Source organism: Lutra lutra, chromosome 7 (assembly GCF_902655055.1).
Source record: "Lutra lutra chromosome 7, mLutLut1.2, whole genome shotgun sequence".
NCBI classification, from domain to species: domain Eukaryota; kingdom Metazoa; phylum Chordata; class Mammalia; order Carnivora; family Mustelidae; genus Lutra; species Lutra lutra.
Genome location: NC_062284.1, coordinates 119,491,599 through 119,513,534, shown reverse-complemented (window position 1 = coordinate 119,513,534; position 21,936 = coordinate 119,491,599). Strand labels below are relative to the sequence as shown.

The 21,936-nt window shown below is 47.9% G+C and overlaps 1 protein-coding gene across 5 annotated transcripts in view; it reads right to left on the bottom strand.

Moving 5' to 3' along the window:
* Positions 1–21,936, bottom strand: part of FOXN3 (forkhead box N3) — a 400,340-nt gene that overhangs the window by 107,937 nt on the left and 270,467 nt on the right. For all 5 annotated transcript variants that reach the window (XM_047738590.1, XM_047738593.1, XM_047738594.1 and 2 more), the window contains one exon: positions 6,116–6,180. In XM_047738590.1, the coding sequence (XP_047594546.1) occupies positions 6,116–6,180 (65 nt within the window). The remainder of the gene's footprint in view (positions 1–6,115; positions 6,181–21,936) is intronic.

Below are 21,936 nucleotides of genomic sequence, written 5' to 3'. Positions count from 1 at the left end.
CTCGTTTGCAAAATGGACAAAAGAGTCAGCTTGTGGAGCAGATTAGATGAAAAGAGCCAAAGAGCCCAGGGGCTGCAATCAAATGGGAAAGAAATGAGTGGGGGAGGGGCAAGGCAAAGCCAAACAAGTCCCGGGATCCGAGCCGCAGTCCTTCTGGAGAGAAGTGACCAAGTGCCAGGGCCCGGGGGCTGGCGGCCGGGGCAGGGAGGGGGTCCAGAGCCACCATCCTGGTTCCACAGAGAAGGAAACGACGGCGCTCTGGCAGCGAGAAGGGAAATCACGCAAAGGAGAGGCGACCAGGAGTCCACTCCTTTGAGGTGTTGGTGGAACTTTTCACCCTGACTCTATCTGCCAGGCTTGATGATCAGAAGCCCCGGGAATGAAACAGTTGAAAGTTAATGATCGAGCATTTGTGAGGTGCCAGGCACTGGACTGGACTTACGCTTGAACGTTCTCGTTCTTCCTGACCCTCCACAGAGATTGTGGGGAGCACATCTGGTAGCCCCACTGTACAGATGATCAAAACTGAGGTCCAACGTCCAACAGCGGGTGCCCAGGGAGGGAGGGATTCAAACCCGGGCTGCTCCCTCGCTTGGCTGTCTACGCACCTGCTGTGTACATGCGATTTGAGAGCGAGGGGGATAGCTCCCTGTTGGTGACCTGGGTGACCTCGCAAGGAGACAGTCCTATTTGCAAGGAGTCGAAGATAAGGGGATGAACAAATCTTTCCCTTCTATGTATACATCTGACAGGATCTGGGGCCTCCCGTCTTCGGCCCTGTCCTGAAAATCACTAACCCCAGCAAAGGGACAAGGGAAATTTTCCCAGGGAAGCTAAAGAGCACAGGGAAATCAATCACAGTCAGAGCAGTCCAGCTCTATTTTCCCATTTTCCCAGAGTTTTTTAAGATGTTCCAATAACTAACTCTTTCTAGGAATTTAGCATCTTCTAAATGTCTTACTGATAGGAATTTCTTGAATCCTCAAATGAGAAAACATTATTATTATTTTTGTTGTTGTTGTTACCATCATCATCCCCACAGAGAGGTTTAAGCCAGTTCCCCAAGAAGCCAAGACAGGGTTCACTGGCTCACTTCCAGGCTCTCCAAACTGGTAACGCACAACCGCCCTAAGATGCATGGGGACCTTCCAGAGCTGTCTTGTTCAAGGACTGGAATCTTCAGCCAGGCTGCCCCCACCTTGTTTCCTCTCCTTGGACCCCCTGCAGTCGCAGCTGACTGAGGCGCCGCTCTGGCCACTGAGCTCAAGCTAAGCCTCATATCCATTTTGACCCGCTTTTCAGAAACAAGTTGCCAGAATGGAATGGACCTAGTACTCAACAAAACCGCTGCCTCCTCTGAGGTCCACTCCTTATTTCATACATGAGAACAGGAAAAACTCGGGATGCCCTGTGGCCTACGCAAGGTCAACACATTTATCCAGTGGCAGCACCGGGACCACAACTAGGCCCCCCTCGCTCCTCGTCCAGGGCTTCTCCCACTAACACTTGTTTCTGATACACGGACTACTTGCTCTTGAGCCTTTTAGGGCAGGAAATACAGCTTAGGGGAGGGTACTACACACTTCCGAGCAGTAAAAATATACAGCAGAGCCGTGGCCGAGGGTCAGGGCTGTGGCAAGGGGGTGCAGGACATGAACTCCCAGGAAATGGGGCACCTAAAGCCAACCTGGAACTGGGGAAACTGGCATTCCTTGAAGCAAGGCACCCAATGGTCACGGTCAACTTCATACGTGTCTGACCAATGGCAAGTGTGCACCTGTGCGCTCCGAAGGACCGCCTGCGTCCAATAGCAAAAGAGCTGGTTTCCCTTCTCCCTGCCTGCTGATGGGCCTGCAGCAGCACAATCCTGCTCTGTGCACTGAAAGGGCCTCCGAGGTCTTCTTTCCATTTCATTAGCTCATCCAGTGGGTTGTCAGAAGTGAATGGAAACAAAAATCTGTTATGCGTGTTATGGAAATTTATTTGAAGTCTGCCACTGCATCCTAAGTAAACAGACTTAATAATTAGTGGCCCGGTCCTGGAGTGAGAGAGAGAAGGGAGGCGGAGGGAGGGTCCAGAAGGCTGGCGGGGTGTTAGCAAGGGGGCCTGGCTGGTGGTGGCATCTGTGCTTGAGCGTCTCTGCCCCAAAGGCTGGGATGTGCGGTCTGACCCCAGAATGGGCTGTCAGGGGTCGAGGGGAGGGGCCCTGGCATCCCCCCCAACCCCTCTGGTGACTCCAGCCCATCTGGTGGCCAATACATAGAGATGGGTAAGAAAGATGTGCCTGCAGGTGGGGTAGTGGGGGTGGGCCCGGGGAGCACCTGCTCAGAGGAAGGGCTGGAGGTAAGAGACAAGGAGGCCCAAATGGGCAGCTGGCACAGAGCGCCGGAGGCAGAGGCTTCTCTCCGAACGCAACTGCACGGGGAGCGCTGAGGCCGACAGGCCCGACGAAGGCTGAAAGGGAAGAAGTGGAAGCCAAGATGACTGCAGCCGGTAGGAACTCTGAGTCAAAGGCAGGAAGCGAAAAGCACAGCAAGGCCCCACGAAGTGCTGGGCGGACACCTCCGGGGACCAGATGAAGGGTCAGCCCAGGGGTGAACAATGTCTTTAATTAGGAATCACCGACTCATTAAAATAACCCATCCAAGGGTGATGTTTAAATAAAGTAACCTAATTTGAAGTTTGATGGGTGAATGGAATGTGTGTGTGTGTGTGTGTGTGTGTGTGTGTGTGTGTGACATTAATAAAATAAAAAATGTATTTCAAACACAGAGAGACCAAAACAGGGACACACAGACATGAGGAGGGGACAGCTGGAGACACCTGTCAGCTAGCCACTCTGCAGGGCCTCAGATAAGCCACACTCATCTGTTTGGGCCCGTCCTGGGCCCCCTTTAAACACAGGGCTTGTCCCTTTCTGGCACACGGCGAGGTTTCCGTTGTACAAGAACCAATGTACTCTCTGGTCCCTGGAACTGCTAACATCCTGAAATTGTCTCCAGCAGCTTAAATGGCATTTAAAATAAATACTGTGAATTGATGAAATGACCAATTATGTTAAGTACCCATGCCTGGTGTAATCTGAACCACATCTTACCCCATTATCCTCAAAACTGCTAGATGAGTCAGCAGGCCCTCTCGCCAGTGACTCTTCAAGAACCAAGTACAGAGACCACACTCAAGTAGGACCGAGTGCTTCCTTCCCGTTAGTTCTTGCAACTGGTTTTATGCTGGAAAAAAAAAATAAAACTCCTATGTTTCTGCTCAACAGCTAATAAACCAAACAACTCCTCACCAACACACATGGGTTCCCATTACATTACCATTATGCCTATTGTTCTGTGGATTTCAGGGTCTAACTTACGCCGTATCCTCTCTGGACAAAACAGTGCTCCGAAGCATATCCTGCTGAGAACAGGGGCTGTCGCCATCCCAGAGTGCCCACGAAGTATTCCTTCTTCACACCCACCATACAAGTCCCCCTCACTGTGCGCCCTGTTGCCTACAGACTCTTGTTTCCCCTTCTCGCAATGCCCTTTGCTCTCTTTCCACAAATCCACAAGCTATTTTTCAAGGCCTCGTTCAAGGTCAACGCTCCCCCTACACTCCCACCCTCCTGACAATAATCAGCCTCCCTCCTCCAAATGGTGTGACACACCTGCTGCTTCCACCATGCCTGCCTTCTTTTAGTCTCAACTCCCAGGGACACTCCACACAGTGGGGTTCTCCCCGATCACCCCCATGTAGCCTGTTCTGCATGGGAGGGGGACCCACCGTCAGCCGGGCTGTGCCGGCCAGTCCCTGGGCCTCTATGTCACCTTCTACCACGTTCTAGGAGGCAGGTTCTTCAGGGTATCCTGCTTGCCTTCAGTCCCAGTCCCTGAGGCTAGGACCTACTCACAGAGTTCTTTCCTAGTTAAATTACCTAGAACAAATGCCCTCCTGCTTGCCACAGGGGAAAAGAAGAAACGTGTGCATATTTTTAAAATGTAAAGTATAAAGACGAGAAAGTATAAATCAGGCACGGTTTCTTCCACTTGAGTCTAACCTCAATTGTCTGTTGGCATGACTGGGCAGTTCCCATCTTTATACACCCATGTTTTCATTGTAAAACTTTTGCTCATGGGCGTTAGTGACTGCTTGATGAACCAGTACCACCCACCGTAGGGGCACAAAAATATTGGTTAGGGAGAACAGGCAGAGTCTGGAAAATCTCAGTACCATAAAAGTGTCTTGAGAACTCTATATACAGATATAGCAAATATACAGCAAAGAACTATTGCAGGAAAAAATGAACAAATCCTTGCCCACCCGCTCAAACTCCAACCAAGAGTCTTCTGATTTTCACATACACCAAAAAAATTAAAATTAAAAAAAAAAATAGGAGAGCTGTACTTAAGTGGATGTGGATTGAATAAGCATCTGAAATTGGTAATAATGAGATTCTCAACGCTCAGAATAATTAGAATTTTAAACCCTATCAGGGAAAGAAAAAAAGGTCCACACCCGTGAGATAGCATCTCAGAGTGAAATCACTCAACTTCAGAACCTTACTGATGTTTTCTTCATGCTTTCTTTCACCTGGCAGAAACAACCAGAAACTAATCCTAAGAGCAAATCTTACTTAATGTGAAACTTAATGAATAAAAATCCTGTAAGAAAATGTACTCGCTAAATAAAATCTCTCTTCTGAAAATAATCCAAACACGAATGATATTCATATCATTGTTATAGACGTACATGAAAAATAAATATGCACATAACTTTGAAATTCACTTGAAAACACTCCCAAAGGCTCATCGTAATTGGTTTCCATTTATACCATCTGAAGGGAGAACAGATTTTTTTAAATTATGTATTAATCTTTGAGAGTGGAGGGAGTTCCCTATTTTCCTTAAATATTTAGGCTATCTGTAACGGTCATTAAAATGAGGATTAGTGAGATCCACCTGCCTAAATTTCACCTGTACCAAGCAAACAGGCAAGGAAATCCTTCAGCTACTGATTTCACAGGCTATTAAAAGGACAATGTGTGATCATGTGGCCTATAAAACAACTGAAATGTGATGCCATCTCTTTGAGCGACTCAGGAAAACCGAAGATAAATGCCCCTTTTCTCAGCCACATTTATATTCCATTCCTTCACACTGGCTGGCCCTCGGCATGAACTTTTCAGGAAAAGAGGTTTACCTGCTCTAAACCAACCCAAAGGCAGGCACCATTCCGCATTCGAAGGCTGGTGCAGCTCTAACCCTCTTGGTACCATGAGACCCAATTGCTTTTTCGCTACTCCGACACCCAGCCCATGGACGGAGGCTAACGGGGACAGGAAACTGGAAACCTCAGGAGCTCACCAATTCCAGCTTCTCTGCACCACAGACCTCCAAAGCAGTGAAAATCCAGAAGTATCTAGAACGCATCTTACGGCTACTTTTAACCATTTATTCTTCTTTCACTTTATTCAGCCATTTCAAAAGAAACTTAAGAGCCAGAGCAGAGATGAAAGGCAGTTGGAATTCCTTGAGCACACTGGAGAGGACTGACAGCGGAGCCGCCAAGGGTGGGCCAGACAACAGGAAGAACGTCCCCCTGCCAAGGACGCCAGTGGGGACAGGAGAGGGGTGACTGAAGTCTGAACCTGGGAGTAAGCCACAGCCAACCGTCCAGGCGCACAGGCCAACAAGGAGTAAGGGGACCTACCCCATGCACCAAAATGCCGGCACAACCCCAAAATTCCTCATTTGCCCGAGCACTGGGAATACACGACTGGGGGGGGGGGCGGGGGTTGTTTTCACCAGCTGCCCAGCTCAGTTCATGCTACTCTCAAATCCTAACTGCCACGTCATTCCAGTTTCACCAAAGCAAGCTGGACTTCCAAAACGGGACCCGTGGGGGCAGACCAAAGAACCGGTCCCGGTCTCGGGCTAACAGTTCAGAGCAACCAGGAGACGTGAGTAGGAGGAAATAAAGAGAAATGGACAAAGAGCTGCAGCCCACAGCAGTCACACTTCTCCAGACAGTGCCCGCAGCTAAAGAGGACAGAGCTCCCCCCGCTGCCAGCAGCCCAAGGGCACAGGGCCGGGGGGGCGGGGAGGGGGCGCGCCTAGAGACCTACCTTGCAGAAGGGCTCCATTTCTCTTGAAGAAGGTGCTGCCGGGCCAGATGGGTGGACCTGATGTGCTGGAAGAGAAGAGAAACCGGGATAAGCGTGGGCTCATGGACACTCGCTCCCCCAGCAGAGCTCTCAGAAGGCCTCAACACCCTTTCCCAACAATACGTTATCTACCCCCCCACCAAAAACACATCTTTAAAAACAACCAGATTTGTTTTCAGTTGAATGGGCTTTGTATTTCCCAGCGTGGAACCTGTCTGTGTGGGTGTTCTGCCCACTGTCCTGTGCCTTCTGCCTCCTGGGTTCTGAAATCATTTGTAGGTAAACGAAAGAGCACGTTCACATGGTTCAACACCACAATGTAGCACTGAAGAATAGCTGCTAATCGACTCCTATTTTACAAACTTATGTGGCAGAGAACTTCTATCCGCGGCTTCTGGGACCAAGTGCGTTTTCCGTCACCTCCTAGTGACACCTGCCTGTGATGAACGCAAACCCACTTTTCTCGGCCTTTCTCCTCACCAGACCCTTCATATACAGAAATAGCTTGGATGGACTCCCTCCCTGCCCCTCTGTCTCGTTTGGTATCCTGTTTTCCATTTCTTTGCTTACTAAAATGTTGCCTCCAAACCCTATAGAACATTTCACAGACGTGGCTACTGCCCATGGTCCAGTAGTAGGAGACAGAGGCAAGGACACAAGGAAGGATCCACACACACACAGACACTTTGCTTCAGTTACAGATGAACGTTTCAAACTGCTTTGAGATGCCCAGTGAAGAACTTTATAACCAAGCCAGTCTCAGGAAAATATCCTGGGAGTGGGAAGTTCGTTCTTCTAAACCAAGGATTGGTTTAATTCATGCTAGACAGCACTTAGTCAAATAGGTTACTACAACCAAGCCAGGAGGCAGTACAAGCTACCTTTTTGTTAAGACAGTCTGTGGCAGGATGCCTGGGTGGCTCAGTCGGTTGAGCCGCTGCCTTCAGCTCGGATCATGATCCCAGGGTCCTGGGATCAAGTCCTGCCATCGAGCTCCTTGCTCGGCGGGGAGCCTGCTTCTCTCTCTGCCTCTGCCTGCCACTCTGTCTGCTTGTATGCTCTCTCTTTCTCTTTCTCTGACAAATAAATAAATAAAATCTCTAAATGCCCAGGTATCAATAAAGTTAAGGAAAAAAAAGACGACAGTCCGTGGCAAGAGACACAGTAGAAAAATAAAAAGCTGGTCTGACAGAGTTGTAAATCCAGTGCGCATGCACACATAGTACAGGAAATCAGAAGGGCTACATAATGAACATGTTCTCAGTCAACCAGGGCCTCTGGTTGGACAGGAGAGCAATCCATACTGGTAACAAGGAGAAACACCAGCGACACATTCTGCTGACCCAAATTTCGTTACCAGAGAGGTACAAACAACATAGCAGGTACGGGGACACGTTCTGTGATGGGTGAGGAGCAGAGAGGGAGCGGAAAAAGAGCTCCAGTGCATAGAAATACTGTTCCCCAAAAATGCCGAATGTGCTAGAAAACACTACGAACCTTGACGTAAATGAACCTTTTTGTTTTATTTTGTTTGGGGCTGACTATACTCAGGCTAATCGAGAAGAATGCATCAGAGCCACAGCTTTTCCTGCAGTCCTCCGGGCTCAGGCAGGTGTGGCCTCTGAGCAGCCAGGCTGCACAGGGACACCAGATGTGGCTGGGGTCTCAGGGCCGCAGGGCGACAGCAAGCTGATTTCTCTCCTATCTGATTCCGGTCCTATTCCATGGAGTCTTTTAAGGCTCAAAGATGCAGGAAAAATAATGTGCATCAAAATGCTCAAGATTATCTTTTAACAACTCCAGCCAACTCTCTGGGATTTTTACCGTCTTATTTTTATAAGAAAGCAGGAGACAGCAAGCTGGCTGTTGCCAATCCCGAGTCACCTGATTTCTAAAGATATTTTAAAACTGAGGACTTCATTATAGAGGAGTTGGTGCTTCGAGAGAATTCAATAATTGAGTATTACTGCAGGAGCCTGAATATCCAGCTTACTTCCATCCAAATCTCCTCTTTATCCTGACCTTGATTTGGCTGAACACTGAGGAGATGCCAGGCATGGAGTAAATGTGGGGAACTGAGGTCAGGTAAATCCAGTGGTTTAAGATAAGGAAAATTCTCTGCATGATAGAAATCTACTCAGTGATTTCTACAACATCCTTTTAATGTACCTAAGTCACTGATAACTATTCTAGTCGTTCTGCCACGCTGCCCACATAATGGATACTCCAGTCGTGGAGAGAGATTTGGACGGGCCCACCCACCAGCTCTCACCCGGCCCCCACTGTCAATGATGAATTCACCTCCGGTCTCTTTCTAGCTCAGTTAAGCTGGTTCCCATCATGCTAATTACAAAGCTTTGGAGCTCCCTAACCAGACAGTCTACATACCTCTTTTGGATGATCCCTCAACACAGCTAACTGTCAGGGGACTCAAGGATTCATTAAGTACCTATTAGGAACTGTCTTTGGGGTGGAGAAGGACACAGGGGAAAAATTATTTTACGGCCTCTAGGAACTTACCTAGCTCCGACCTCCTGTGACATATATGACTTAAGTGACATATATGACTATGGAAAGACCAATGGATATGACCCTAGTGGCTGCAAGCTGGGGAGGCAGCAAATGGATTTTTTTTTTCCCCTTTCCATCTGGTGATGCTCACAGCTCACTGGCCTTTAAGGCTCAAAGTTGGTTTTTAAAAATTTAATGAAATCACCTGAAAGTGTTTATTAACCCTAGGAATTCAGAGAAGCAGCTAACTGAGGTCTTCATAGGAATTGCTTAAGGACCCCGGAAACCACTAGTTTACGAGGCAAATCAAGAGGAGGGGAGTATGGGACGCCTGGGTGGCTCAGTTGGTTAAGCAGTTGCCTTCGGCTCAGGTCATGATCCCAGCGTCCTGGGATCGAGTCCCACATCGGGCTCCTTGCTTGGCAGCGAGCCTGCTTCTCCCTCTGCCTCTGCCTGCCACTCTGTCTGCCTGTGCTCACTCTCGCTTCTCTATGACAGATAAATAAAATCTTTAAAAAAAAAAAAAAAAGAGGAGGGGAGTATGGATGTGACACATGCAAGGGGGAGAGGGGCCAGGGGCTCTCTACACTCAGTCACTTGAGCACTGGTGACTTGTAGATGGCCACTGCCATGAGAAGTGGCCACTAGGGCCTCCTTACACCTACTGGAGTGGGTTTTAATCACCTTACAATGGTGCTCACAGGGTAGGATGCTGGGATAGCAAATTACCATTCACAAAGTACAGCAATCAGTGTTTTTCCAATGGGATTCCCCATGCTGCGGGTGGGCAGGGCAGAAAGAGGTGCTGAGGAGCGAGAGGCCCTGAGAGGTGCCGGGACGTGCCCAGGCATCACAAGGCTGGTCAGTGAAGAGCCCAAGACCAGACCGGGTCTTCCGGCGCCAGCCACTGTCTAGCCATGCACACGCATTCTGGCACTAAACTCACGTCTATCCTCCATGGAAGAAGGCTGTGGATGGTATGTCACTAAGAATCTCAAGGCCAATGGCTAAAATCACAACACAGGAAAGAACAGATGTTGGCAAGGATGTGGAGAAAGGGGAACCCTCTTGCACTGTTGGTGGGAATGCAAGCTGGTGCAGGCACTCTGGAAAACAGTATGGAGGTTCCTCAAAAAGTTAAAAAGAACTATGGTCCAGCAATTGCACTACCAGGTATCAACCAAAAGATACAAAAATACTGACTCGAAGGGACACATGCACTCCGATATTTACAGCAGCATTATCAACAACAGCTAAATTACGGAAACGGCCCAAATGTCCATCAACCGATGAACAGATGAAGAAGAAGTGGGGTGTGTGTGTGTGTGTGTGTGTATAGATATAGATAGATAAACACAAAGGAATATTTCTCAGCCATAAAAAAGAATGAAATCTTGTCATTTGCAACGACGTGGATGGAACGACTGCATTACGCTAAGAGAAATCAGTCAGTCGGAGAAAGACAAATATCAAATGAATTCACTCCTATGTGGAATTTAAGAAACAAAACAGATGAATGTTAAGGGGGGAAAAGACAGTGAGAGGCAAACTGTAAAACAGACTCTTAACTATAGAGAGCACACCGAAGGTTGCGGGAGGGGAGGTGGGCAGGGGGAGGGGCTCGATGGGGGATGGGCATTAAGGAGGTCTCTTGCTGGGATGAGCACGGGGTGTTATACATAAGTGAGACTCACTAAACCAATATTACACTATATGTTAACTAACTAGAATTTAAATAAAAACTTGAAATAAACAAACAAAAAGAATCTCAAGGCAAAATCCCAGGCTACAAAAAGCAATGAGGCTCACTATTGGTGTAGTACAGACAGGTGGGCTCATCATTGGCAGAAACACAACGCGGGTGCCACAAATGTCTCATTTCAGTAACGCTCTAACAGAAGGCCATGACCTTCACCCTATATGCCAAACCCACTTGTAACAAAGGCAGCCGACCAAAGGTTAAGAGGGCTCTGCCTGCCAGAAAAGCAGTTTGTGAACTGGCATTTGAGCACACTGATCCAGGCTGATTGTTAAGACCAGAGCTAAGCCTGCAAAAGTCCCAAGAGAGGAATGATACCATTTTAACAGCATCCCCAGCATCTGCTGGGTCTCAGCCCTCAGCCACCTCTTGGGCTGTACCCTCAAAGCTGCATGACTTCCAACTCCCGACGGGACACCATGCGCCAACAGGTCGTACAGCCCTAAGGTGGCTCTTGGCACAATGATGCATTAGATCGTGGGACGCTCCTTCACTCGTGAGCTTTCATCATTGTGAGAACCAGGCAGACTGTAACCAAGACCCTGGGGGGTTCTGCCAAGACCTATACACTGGCCTGGACTTTCTGTGAATCTAATGAAAAGCATATTAAGAAAAGAACTTTTTTCTAAGAACTCAGCTACCAAACATGAACGGGTGTATCTAAAAAAAGAGTACAGAGTACTCCAATACAAGTCAACCTTCATGACACTATACTAAGTGAAATGAGCCAGACACAAAGAGACAAATATGGGACTAGACTCGAGTGGTCAAATTCATAAAGAGAGAAAGAAGAATGGAGGTTGCCAGGGGCTGAGGGGCGGGGAGCGGAAAGAGCTATTTAATGGGTACTGCCGTTCAGTTAGATGAAGAGAGTTCTAGACTGCTTACACAATAGTGTGAATGCACTTAGTGAACTCTACTGGACAGTGCATCTAAGAAAACTATTTAAGATAGTAATATTTAGGGGTCCTGGGTGGCTCAGTTGGTTGAGCATCTTGATTTCGGCTTGCGTCATGATTTCAGGGTCATGGGATTGAGCCCCATGTTGGGCTCTGCGCTCAGCAAGGAGTCTGCTTGAGATTCTCTCCTTTTCCCCCTTCATCTCTCCTCCCCCCTCCAAATAAACAAAATCTTTTTAAAAAAGATGGGAATATATAATGTTGTATCTATTTTACCACAATTAAATTTTTTTAAACGTACAATGAGAGAGACAGGAGAGAGCAAATGAGTGAAGGAACATGTATAAGAACGAGTTTGAAGAAATAAATCTAAGTCTAAATAAATAGTTTTGAGCAGTGAAGGACCAACCTACGTGCTGTCTGTGAAGGGACAGTTAGCATCTCTGTTAGAATGGTCCACGACACACTACAAAGCAGAAAGCCCAAACCGACTGAGGAAAAGGAAAGGGGTATCATGAGACCAGTCTATCCTAATCTAGTATTTACACGTCTTGCCCAATACATCGTAGGCAATGGAATAGCCTCCTGTCGTATTCTTAGCCCTTGAAACGAGAGCGTGAAGGCAATCACTTGGGACGTGTGACATCTACCACCAGACTGTGTTTACCTAGAAATAAAACACTCAAAGCACTTGTAAGAGTGGGGAAATTCCTGAAAAAAATACCTGAAATTTTATTGTTTTAACTCTGTGTATTCATCACCAGGAAGTAACAGAAAAACAAATGTGACCCAGATCATACAATAACAGAGACCCCTTGGGTGAAGGGTGCCAGTCACTGAAGTTTGGAAAGAAGAAATCAGAGCAGGTTGGACAGAGACCAAGTCGGAAGGTGTCATGTCTCACAAAATACTGCTCACAATTTGAGAAGCACGACTAGAGAGCTCAGCTGAGCGTTCAGCTTCTTGGGGACATTCCTGGTACTTTTATAACCTTCCAAACAAACAAACAAACAAAACAAAACCAAAACACAGAACATGACGACATATCAAAGGGATCTCAGCTGCCACTTGGTCCCCACTGACACGTGGTGGGCGGTGGTACAAGATCCGGACGTGGGAGTTTGTGCGAAACAAAACAGCCTGGACGTCTTTTAACTTGGCCAAGTCTCAACTCCACGCCATCAAGTGGGGACAATGACACAAGACAACGCACCAAAGAAGGGCGCTCCGGGAACTCCAAGAATCTGGGTGGTGAGCCTGAGGACAAGGACACTGCATTTCGGGGAACTGAAGAGACATGCTTGGTGCCAACACTTCCCCCTAACAGCCTGCGCACTCCCCCAGTTTGGCTGCTGTTCCTGTAATGGACGAGGCGGCCGTGCCTTCCTCTTCCTCTTTTCTTTCCAGATGCTCTGAGATGGTCTCATGGTGAACGTTCCCCAGTCCCAAGTAGCAATGAACAGTTTATAAAAATCAACAGGGTACAAGGAGCAGCTTTACAGATATCAACCACTTTAAAGAAAGCTAAAATAAACAGAGAGAACTCAGGGCACCCGGGTGGTTCAGTGGGTTCAACGTCTGACTCCTGGTTTCCGCTCAGGTCATGATCTCGGTGTCATGGGATGGAGCCCCATGTTGGGCTCTGTGCTCAGTGTGGAGTCTTCTTGGGATTCTCTCCTGCTCCCTCTCCCTCTCTCCTCCCCTTGCTCGCATGCCTGTGTGCGTTCTCTCTAATAAATCAAATCTTAAAAAGAGAGAGAGAGAGAGAGAGAGAGAAAGAGAGAGAGAGAGAGAGAGAGAGAACTCTGCAGAGAATCCTGCACAGATCCAAAGGGGCAAGTATGGCAGCCCACAGTGATCTTCCAGGGTCTGGTGGAAACATACTAGGACTGGCCAATTCTTGAGACAGCATTACTGAAACATTTAGGGTCAAAAATGACCCAGGACCACAAAAGCCACAGTAGAGAGCATGGCAAGATCACCCTGAGGGCAAAACATGGACGCCGGTAAGAAATGGAGTCACTTTGTTACCTTAGCCAAGTATGAAAATGAGAGACTCATCCAAATGGATCACCCTACAAAGAGTTCTTGGGTGCCTGTCACTGCCAAGGCCCTGAGGTGCTGGGGGCTGAAAGGGCTGTGAGAACCTACTGTGAGAACCCCACAGAGGCAGGCTGTCCTGGGGTTAAGAACCACTGTGTTATTTTAACTATGTCAGTGTTTCCAAATGGGCCACCAAGCACATGATGAAGGTTAGGATTCCCTCCTTGAACACATGTGAACCACTGTTGACCTATGGCAGGTCACAGGCAAGGTCATAGGTTGACCTTGGCACTACTGGCATCTGGGTCTGGAAAATTCCTTGTTATGGAGGCTTATCCTGTGCATCGTCAGATGGTAGGCGGCCTCCCTGGCCTCTGACCCCTAGATGCCAGTCCTCCCCTGTTGTAACAATTACAGAAGTCCCCAGGACCACTGGCCTGGTGGTCAGCTACCCCACTAAGCTGGCTCCCATCTCCTCCCACTTGCCAAATCCCAAACCTCCCTTTCCACATCTCTGCGCAGCTGTGTCACCTCCTCTTTTCTGAAACCAAAGACATCCTGCATAAGTTCACTCGCCCTCTGTTACTTCCACCTGCGTCTGTACCTCTTTCCTCACAAAATGGTACCCTACTGCCCTCTTTCCTTCTGGAACCTACCCTCCCTCCATTACCTCTTGTGACCTTTGTCTCCACTTGCCCCTCCTTTCTGAGGGCTAATAACTATTCTTCTCTTGTTCATGATCAAACACCAACTAATGTTCAGACCCTCCTTGGATCCCGTAGCTCTGCCATGTACTGGCAAGCCCCCAAGCTGGCATAGCACACAGGGCCTTGACCCCATCACATCACTTTCTCCAAGGACTGGACACAGTCCTCTCACATCGATGTCACCAGAGGCCTGCCAGTCACTGGCCGTTCAGGGCAGAGGGCCCATGGTGGCACGACAGCCTAACCTCCTCTCCTCCACGTGCTTGCAAGAGAAGCCTGCCTGTATTTTCCTAATCACATAAACACCATGACTTTTGACGTTACCCCTTTAAAATCCTTTCTATTTTTAACCTCAAAACACCCTTCTAGCCTGGTTTTCTTTGTCCCACTCTCCTTTCTATATATCCTGTAGGCTCTATGTCCAGCCTTGGCCCCATAATTATGCGCATTCCTAGAACGTTAGTCCTCTCTCTTCTCTCCTCCTATTCCTTTCCTAGAAGAGTTTATGGAACAACGGAAAATCCAGCTTTCCAATCCTGCATCTCCAGCTGACGTTGTCGGGAGACTCTGGAGCGTACATCTGGCTGTGATGTGACACGATCCTGGGCTGTCACCCCACCCATCCTGTAAAGAGAGGGCTGGGCTTTCTGCCTCTGCCTCCCTGGTGGTCCCCATGGGCACTTCCACACTGCCCTCAGTTTCCCTTGCCTCCCTGAGCTCTCTAGGGCTGCTACAACAAACGTCACAGATGAGTGGCTTTCACAAATCTCTTGTCTCCCAGTTCTGGAGGCTAGAAGCCAAGGTCAATGTCGCTTCTTCTACTGGCTCTAAGGGAGAATCTGTTCCGTGCCTCGCTCTGAGTTTCTGGGTGTGATGACAATCTTTGTATGCACCACGCCATCTCTGCCTTTGTATTTACCTGGCCTTCTCCCAGTGTGTGCTCGCCTGTGTCCACATTTCCCCTTTTCATATTGGCTTAGGAGGTCCAGCCTACTGCAGTATGACCCAATCTTACCGAATTACACCTACAATGGCCTTATTTCCAAATCAGGTCATAGTCTAAGGTACTAGGTGCTAGGACATCAACCTATGAATCTGGTGGGAGGACAACTCAACCCATCACGGTGTCTGTGGCTGTGTCTTTTTCCACATGGTGCACTCACTCTTCGCAACACAGAGACAGCTGTGTCTTTTCTTTCCCTAAATCTCCATCACCCAGCACACCACTGGGAACTTGGTAGCACCTGTCAAATGTTTGCTGAGGGAATAAAAGTTCACACTGTAACTCAGCATTCCTCCCAAAAACAAAGAAGAAAAAAAAAATCACTCATCCTTTGGTGATCACCTGTAAAATTCTCAAGTTCGAAATTCACAAGTGTCCAATACCTTCCTCTCCCATACTCCTGTCTGGGGTCACCCACCGCTGCCAAGCCTTCCTTTCTAAGGTCTCTTGCATTTCACTCCGCTGGGTCAAATGATATGCAGGTGTTCCTACCAGTGCCCTAACAAATCCCACCCCCACGACCCCAGGCAGCCCTGCCTAACACCTTAGCAGCCTTCTCTGAACACAGCACAGCATCTTCATCTGCTCTGCCCTTGCTTTGCAAACTGCTCCTCAGAAAACTCCAGGAGGTGACCATGGGGCTGCCAACAGTGGCAGTGGGGGATGGGTATCTAGGTGAGGTCCTGGCCCAACGTCAGTAAGGGATGTGATTTTTCTTGCATCTTATGTACTGAGTTTTCACATTATTTCTCATTTGAAGAGTCTAGTGATTACAAAAGTGTGGGAAAACCAGTAGCTAATGGGGAAGAGTCAAAGCCAATAGGTTCTCTGCCCCTCAGAAGTCTTTATATTCTTCCCCAGTGTGCTCCCTGCTCCCCAATATGCCAACTGGCCAGGTCTCCAGAATACATGTGGACCCCACGTACTTCTGAGGCCCATTCAATCCAATTCTGTTCCCCTCTGCTTGAAATGCCCTTTTCCGGCATTCTCCTGGCCTGTTCAGGTCCCATCCATCCTTTATTCTTTATTGCTCAACTCAAATCCCAGATCCCAGGGAGAATGTTCCTGGTCATTCCCACACCCTGGGACCTGCTCTGAGTTGGTTTAGTAATTTCTACCTGAACAGCCAGTTGGGAATTGATCATACTCTGCGATGTTCTCTGATCTGATGTTTTCTTACACCTTCAATTCACTTTCTGTAGGTCTGTGCCTTGACTCTCAAAGGCCTGAAACCCCACATGGGCAGGGACTAAGGGTGACTTCCCTTCAAGTTTGTCACACACAGAAGGTGGGTGTCGTAACTCTACTAAGTGATGTTATAAAACAGCAGAAATGCTACCTGCGTATCATAAACAGAATTACCTCAAACACTAAGGATTAAAAAAAAACTCTCTTATAGACATAATTTAAGTCTTTTACCAAGAAACTAGCCTGTACAGTAACATTTCTTCTCTGTCATCATCTCAGATAAAACCTTAAAAATGGAAACGAAATGATAACTCTCATCATTGATGGTAAGTAAGAGTTAGGTAATTTAGATTACTCTTTTCTGTGATTTCTTGATTACTTAGGAATATATAAATAACTAGATAAGTACATGTATATTTCTGATAATATGGAATGCACGTTCGGGTCCACTGGAGAAATGCTGCTTGAAACCCCAGCTATGATTTTAGATGCATATGGCTCATGATACATTTTATGAACAGATGCAAAGGTGTTTATCATTATCTTGGTGCTACACAGTTTCTAATTTTACATATGAAAACCAAGGCATCATTCAGCATAAAGTGCATTATTTGCATGATATATTTGCATTTGTAAAACACCCACATTTACTTTTACTGCTTAATGGGCCTGGTTAAAATGGGCCACTCTATATAAATGGAGCACTGGTTCCCAACTCAATGGTGCTGATAAGAAAACGACTCCTTTTAGATGCAAATGAACCTACTAATCACAATTAAGATGGTGGAGTTGAGGGAAGCTGAGCAGCTGTTCTAAGAGCTACAAGTCTAGGGCCAGTTTGGTTCTAGCTTAATCTTTGGAACTGCCTGGGACTGTAGGGGTTGGGGGGGCGGTAATGACACATGACATCTGCCCCAGTTGGGGGGTAGGGGTTGCGTAATGGGATAAACTTAACTTTCTAAATGTGGATGGGAGGGAACCAAGAGCCCCCAGTCTTGGTTGACTAAGCAGATGTGGTCCATCCAGGCAACTGGTGGTGTTAACCCACACCGGTCCATAGGACCAGATTTTAACCAGTCCCTTTCAAAGGACACAAGCTGAGCAGAAAGGGAGGAGGGTTGCATTTGCAAAACTCATGGGGGAAAGGCAAGCCACACAGAGGAAGAGTTAAATGACCGAAACCACCCCCCCTTCAAGTGGTGCAGTCACCATGGAAAACAGTATGGTAGTTCCTCAAAAAATTACACGTGGAATTACCATATGATCCGGTAGTTCCCCTTCACCATAGACACAAAAAAGAACCGAAAGCAAGAACTCGGATAACTGTACACTGTTGTTGATCGCGGCACTATTCACAATGGGCAGACAGTGGAAGCAACCCGAGTGTCTACCAATGGATGAACAGACCCAGACTCTGTACGTGCACACAGTGGTCTTCAGCCAGGGACATTCTGACACGGGCTGTAACACGGCTGAACGGGGAGGTCGGGCCCCTGTGAAATACACCGGTCATGACCAGCCAAAGACCCTGTATGATTCCACCTATGTGAGGTGGTATGTGAGGTACTCAGGGCAGTCAAAGTCATAAAGGACAGAAAGTAGAACGGTGGCGGCCACGGGGTGGGGGGAGGATTGGGGAGGTGCTGTTGCATGGGTACAGAGTTTCAGTCTGGGAAGATGGAAAAGTTCTAGGAGCAGACACTGGTGCTGCTTATACAACGAATGTACCTAATAGCAGCAAACTATGTACTTAGAAATGATGAAGATGATAAATTTATGTTATAGGCATTTTACTACAACTTCAAAATAAATAAACGATAACTAAATAGATAAGATAGGTGGATAGATAGATAATAAAACAAGCAGACATTCCCTAAAGACTGGCCAGACAGGGGAGGCAGGTGGGGGCTTCTCCGCTCCTCTGTCCCAAAGCTCTGATAATGGGAATGGGTTTGCTCACCTTTACTCACTTGTCCACTCACTGAGTGAACGTGCTTTACACGTGCTATGGGGACATGGCAGTGAAGAAACCATCCTGTCCTCCAAGAGGCAGGGACACAGATGGGTAAACAGACAAGGATTCAGGGCTCTACAGAGAATGATACACAGCTCTGGACACACAGCTGCCCTCGGATCCCTCGATTACTATGCCCATGAATGAAACTGGACACCAGGACTTCTTGGTGGACAGAAACCATCAACAATCTTCTCTCTTCCATAAGGACTACTCTGACTTGACCTGCCTCTGTCTCTTCCTTGAGGTCTGACGGCACTGGCCTCAACACACAGACTTCAGGACCAACTGTCTCACCAGTTCTCCTCCAGCTGCCTCCCTGGGGACACTGCCGGTCCTCCACAGGTGTCATCCACCAAGTACTAAGAGCTCCATAAATACTGACTACCATCAGAGCACCCGAACAGTCGCTTGATATACTCTTGGGTGCATTTCCGGGGAGTTGAAATCTGGAGGCATTCCCATGGAGTCATCCCATCTCAGCATCGCTGCCCCACAAATAAAGACACCCAGCCCCCTTAAGGAGCAGCCTGTCTGATGATGGCGGTTCTCTAAGATGGAGTGGCTGATGGTGGCACAGGGACAGCTCGTAGCCTTGCCCTCTGGCTGGGTGGGTATGGAGGGGCTCCATGACTGACGACCTCCGGCTCTTCTTCCCTCCTCTGGAACTGATTCTGGGAAGGTCTTGATAGAGCATCAGGAACTCGGTGGAATGTATGGAACCAATTGGGAACTTCAGACCAAATCGGTACAGCTGGGATGAGTGACAGTGGGGAAACCTTTATCTAAAAATCTAAAAACTGACTCCTTTTAAGAGGAAATGCCTCTTAAGTGAAAAACATCATTTTGCCGTGAACTCAGTGGCAAGTGTCCCATAACCTAGAAGCAGGAAGGGTGGCCCACATGCGTACCTCCTGTCCCAGGACAGCAGCATCATTCTGAGGCCACGACACACAATCATACTTTGCCCAAATGCAGATAATGCTAACGTCATCTCTGATTATTCCACTGAACTACTACAACTTTCAGAGAAAAACCTCCCTCACAGAGATTAAAGTCACTGTCATCTACTCATCATTCAGGCTTGTAGAGACTGAGATATAGATCCAAGGCTGAATCCAAGTTTTGATACAGTCTGATTCTGGTACTTCCGGCCGTGCTTCCCATTGCAGATGGGAAAATGACCTACTTTTGGGAAAACTGTGATTTACCTTAATGATTACTCATTTCCTCCCCATGAGAGCCAATCCCATCCCACGCCCCACCACAAAGATGAGAGACACGAGTGCTGATTTCGGAAAGCTGATGAGAGCGAGCTGGACACTTCCGTCTGAATGTTCCAGCAAGGGTACCAAATCTAGCCACTCAAGTAAAGTCTGAAGTTACATGTAACAGTGCAGAAGTTTATATTTTATGAAACATTTCCCCTACAGGTTCTTGGATCTATTTGTGGTTGACTTTGAAGTGACAAAAAAGTGAATCTCCACTTCCAAAAAGTAATCTCTTCTGTCTGCCAAGGCCACAATATTGTGATGAGGCATAAGCCCCTAACAGAGGCTTTGTCCTGACACTTCCAACCGAGCATGAGGAGCTGGCCGCCCCCTCAAAGATGTTCTTCCCACTCCTTCCTCACCTGCACTCCCTGCCCACCTGGCCTACCACCTGCACCTGCCACAGCTGCTTACTTGTGACCTTCTCCTGTTCTCCAACATGGGATCCCCATGTGTACCCTGAGCCTTGTTCTGGGAAACCAAGTAAGTGGTTGGAAATCCAACTGCACTAGTCTTTTTTCCTTATCATGGGGGCTAGAGCCTATTTAACAGACTTGTATTAATGCCCACTGGATCCTTGTTGAAAACTTATGGAAACATTCGTTCCTTCCCTTGAAGGAAAATGAAGCAAATAATGTTGCTAAGTTTCCTTTACAGTGTATTACATTCAAAGAGAACAGTTTCAAAAAAGTAATGTTACATCTTGGCTGTGTTTTACAAACCTTCGCAGTATACGGTGACGTTTCAGAACATTCCCTCCCCGCACAAACATGACGAGTAGCTTTGCATGAGGTTTCTTTGTTTTGCTTTGTTTTGGCCTGTACTTCCCTCTTCTTTGAATTTCCATGGCATCCAGAAGTTTCCACATCATTGAAGCTTTAAGCATATTCAGGAAAACCTTAGCTTCCTGAAACCTTTGGGAACTCAACACCCAAGCACAGAGGATGCTTCCTGGTGCCTGGTCCTTACACTCACCTTTGAGTGTCCACGGACCATGGGCAACACACACTTCATGCCTGGGGCACACCCGCTCTTCACTGGGGCCAGTCAGCCCAAGAGCTCCAGAAGGACACAGGCCAGCCCCCGCAATTTGCCTGCAGAGCTCAGCACTCAATCAGGCTTTAAAAGGTCCTCCTAGCCTTTTACCTGCCTCTCCTCTTCAAAGGCCACACCTAACAGTCAGGTGGCATCCAGTTTCTGAAGGCAGTCCTCGGTCTCCCCTCTCCTGGGTGACAATTCCTGCTCAGAGCATACTTACAATGGGACCTATTACTGCGTCCTATCTGCAGATACCCCCGCTTTCACTAGTGGGGGCAACACCAGCCTTCACTCGTGGGGGGTGCCTCGTTCACACTTGCACAATCCCAACACTCGTGCTTTCAAAACCAGTCCCTGGCTGGCCATGGCTTGGTGTCACTTCCAAGTTCCTAAGCTCTGAGCGACTGGCTCAGCTTGTTCGAGCTTCATCCCCTGCCATCCCTTGTCTTTTCTTCCCCCCTCCGTGTTATTGCTCTGGCAAAACCAAGTTCTTCACGGGTGCCCAGACACACCAGAGAGCTTCTCATTTTTGTCTCTGCTCGACTCAACTGCTCCTGCTTGAAACATCCCACCTTCCAGGATCCTCAGTGCAAACTCTCAGGCATTCTTGAAAATTCTGCTTCTTGTCTTCCTTCCGCCTCCCCCTACGCCCAGTACAGATCCAGCCCCTCTCGTGCTGTTCCTCTGACGTGTAGCACACCGGATCACGCGGTCGGTCATCTACTTGTTTATATGGCTGGACTGCAAAGTCTCTGGAGAATACCAATGGTTCTATTAGTCTGAGGCTCCTCGTGGCTGGCGTGGAGTAGGTATTCAACAAATGTCTGCCAAAGAAATCAGCCTTAGAAAGTACGTACAGAGCTCTGATCATGATCCTTGCTGTGCAGCTAAGAAAACTTCATTCTGAAAGGTGAAGTCACAAGGGTCCTGCCACTCGTAAGTGACGCATGCTCCTTCCACTAGAGTATGATGTTTATTCAACCCACCTCTCATTTCCTGTTGCTTCTTGAGTTCTGTGATCTATAGGAAATAAAAGTTTACTGAATGTTTCAGAGCATCTATACATTGCCTTTCGGAACGGACACCTAGGACACTCCTATAATTCACCATTATCGGCGCATCTAGTTGAACTTGGAGCCCGGGCAGCCAAGCGCTAAATTAACATCACTTTTCTCTGCAGAGGTGAGGGGGCTCTGAACAGGCACAAGATGCCTGCATAACTTGGAAGAAGAGATTTCCGCACCGCTTCGTCTCCTATACAAATGGACGCAGCGCAGAAACGAGCCTTTGCACTGTTTATAGTTGAAAGCAGCCGGTTTCCGAGGCTCGCCGGTGATCACTCCACTAAA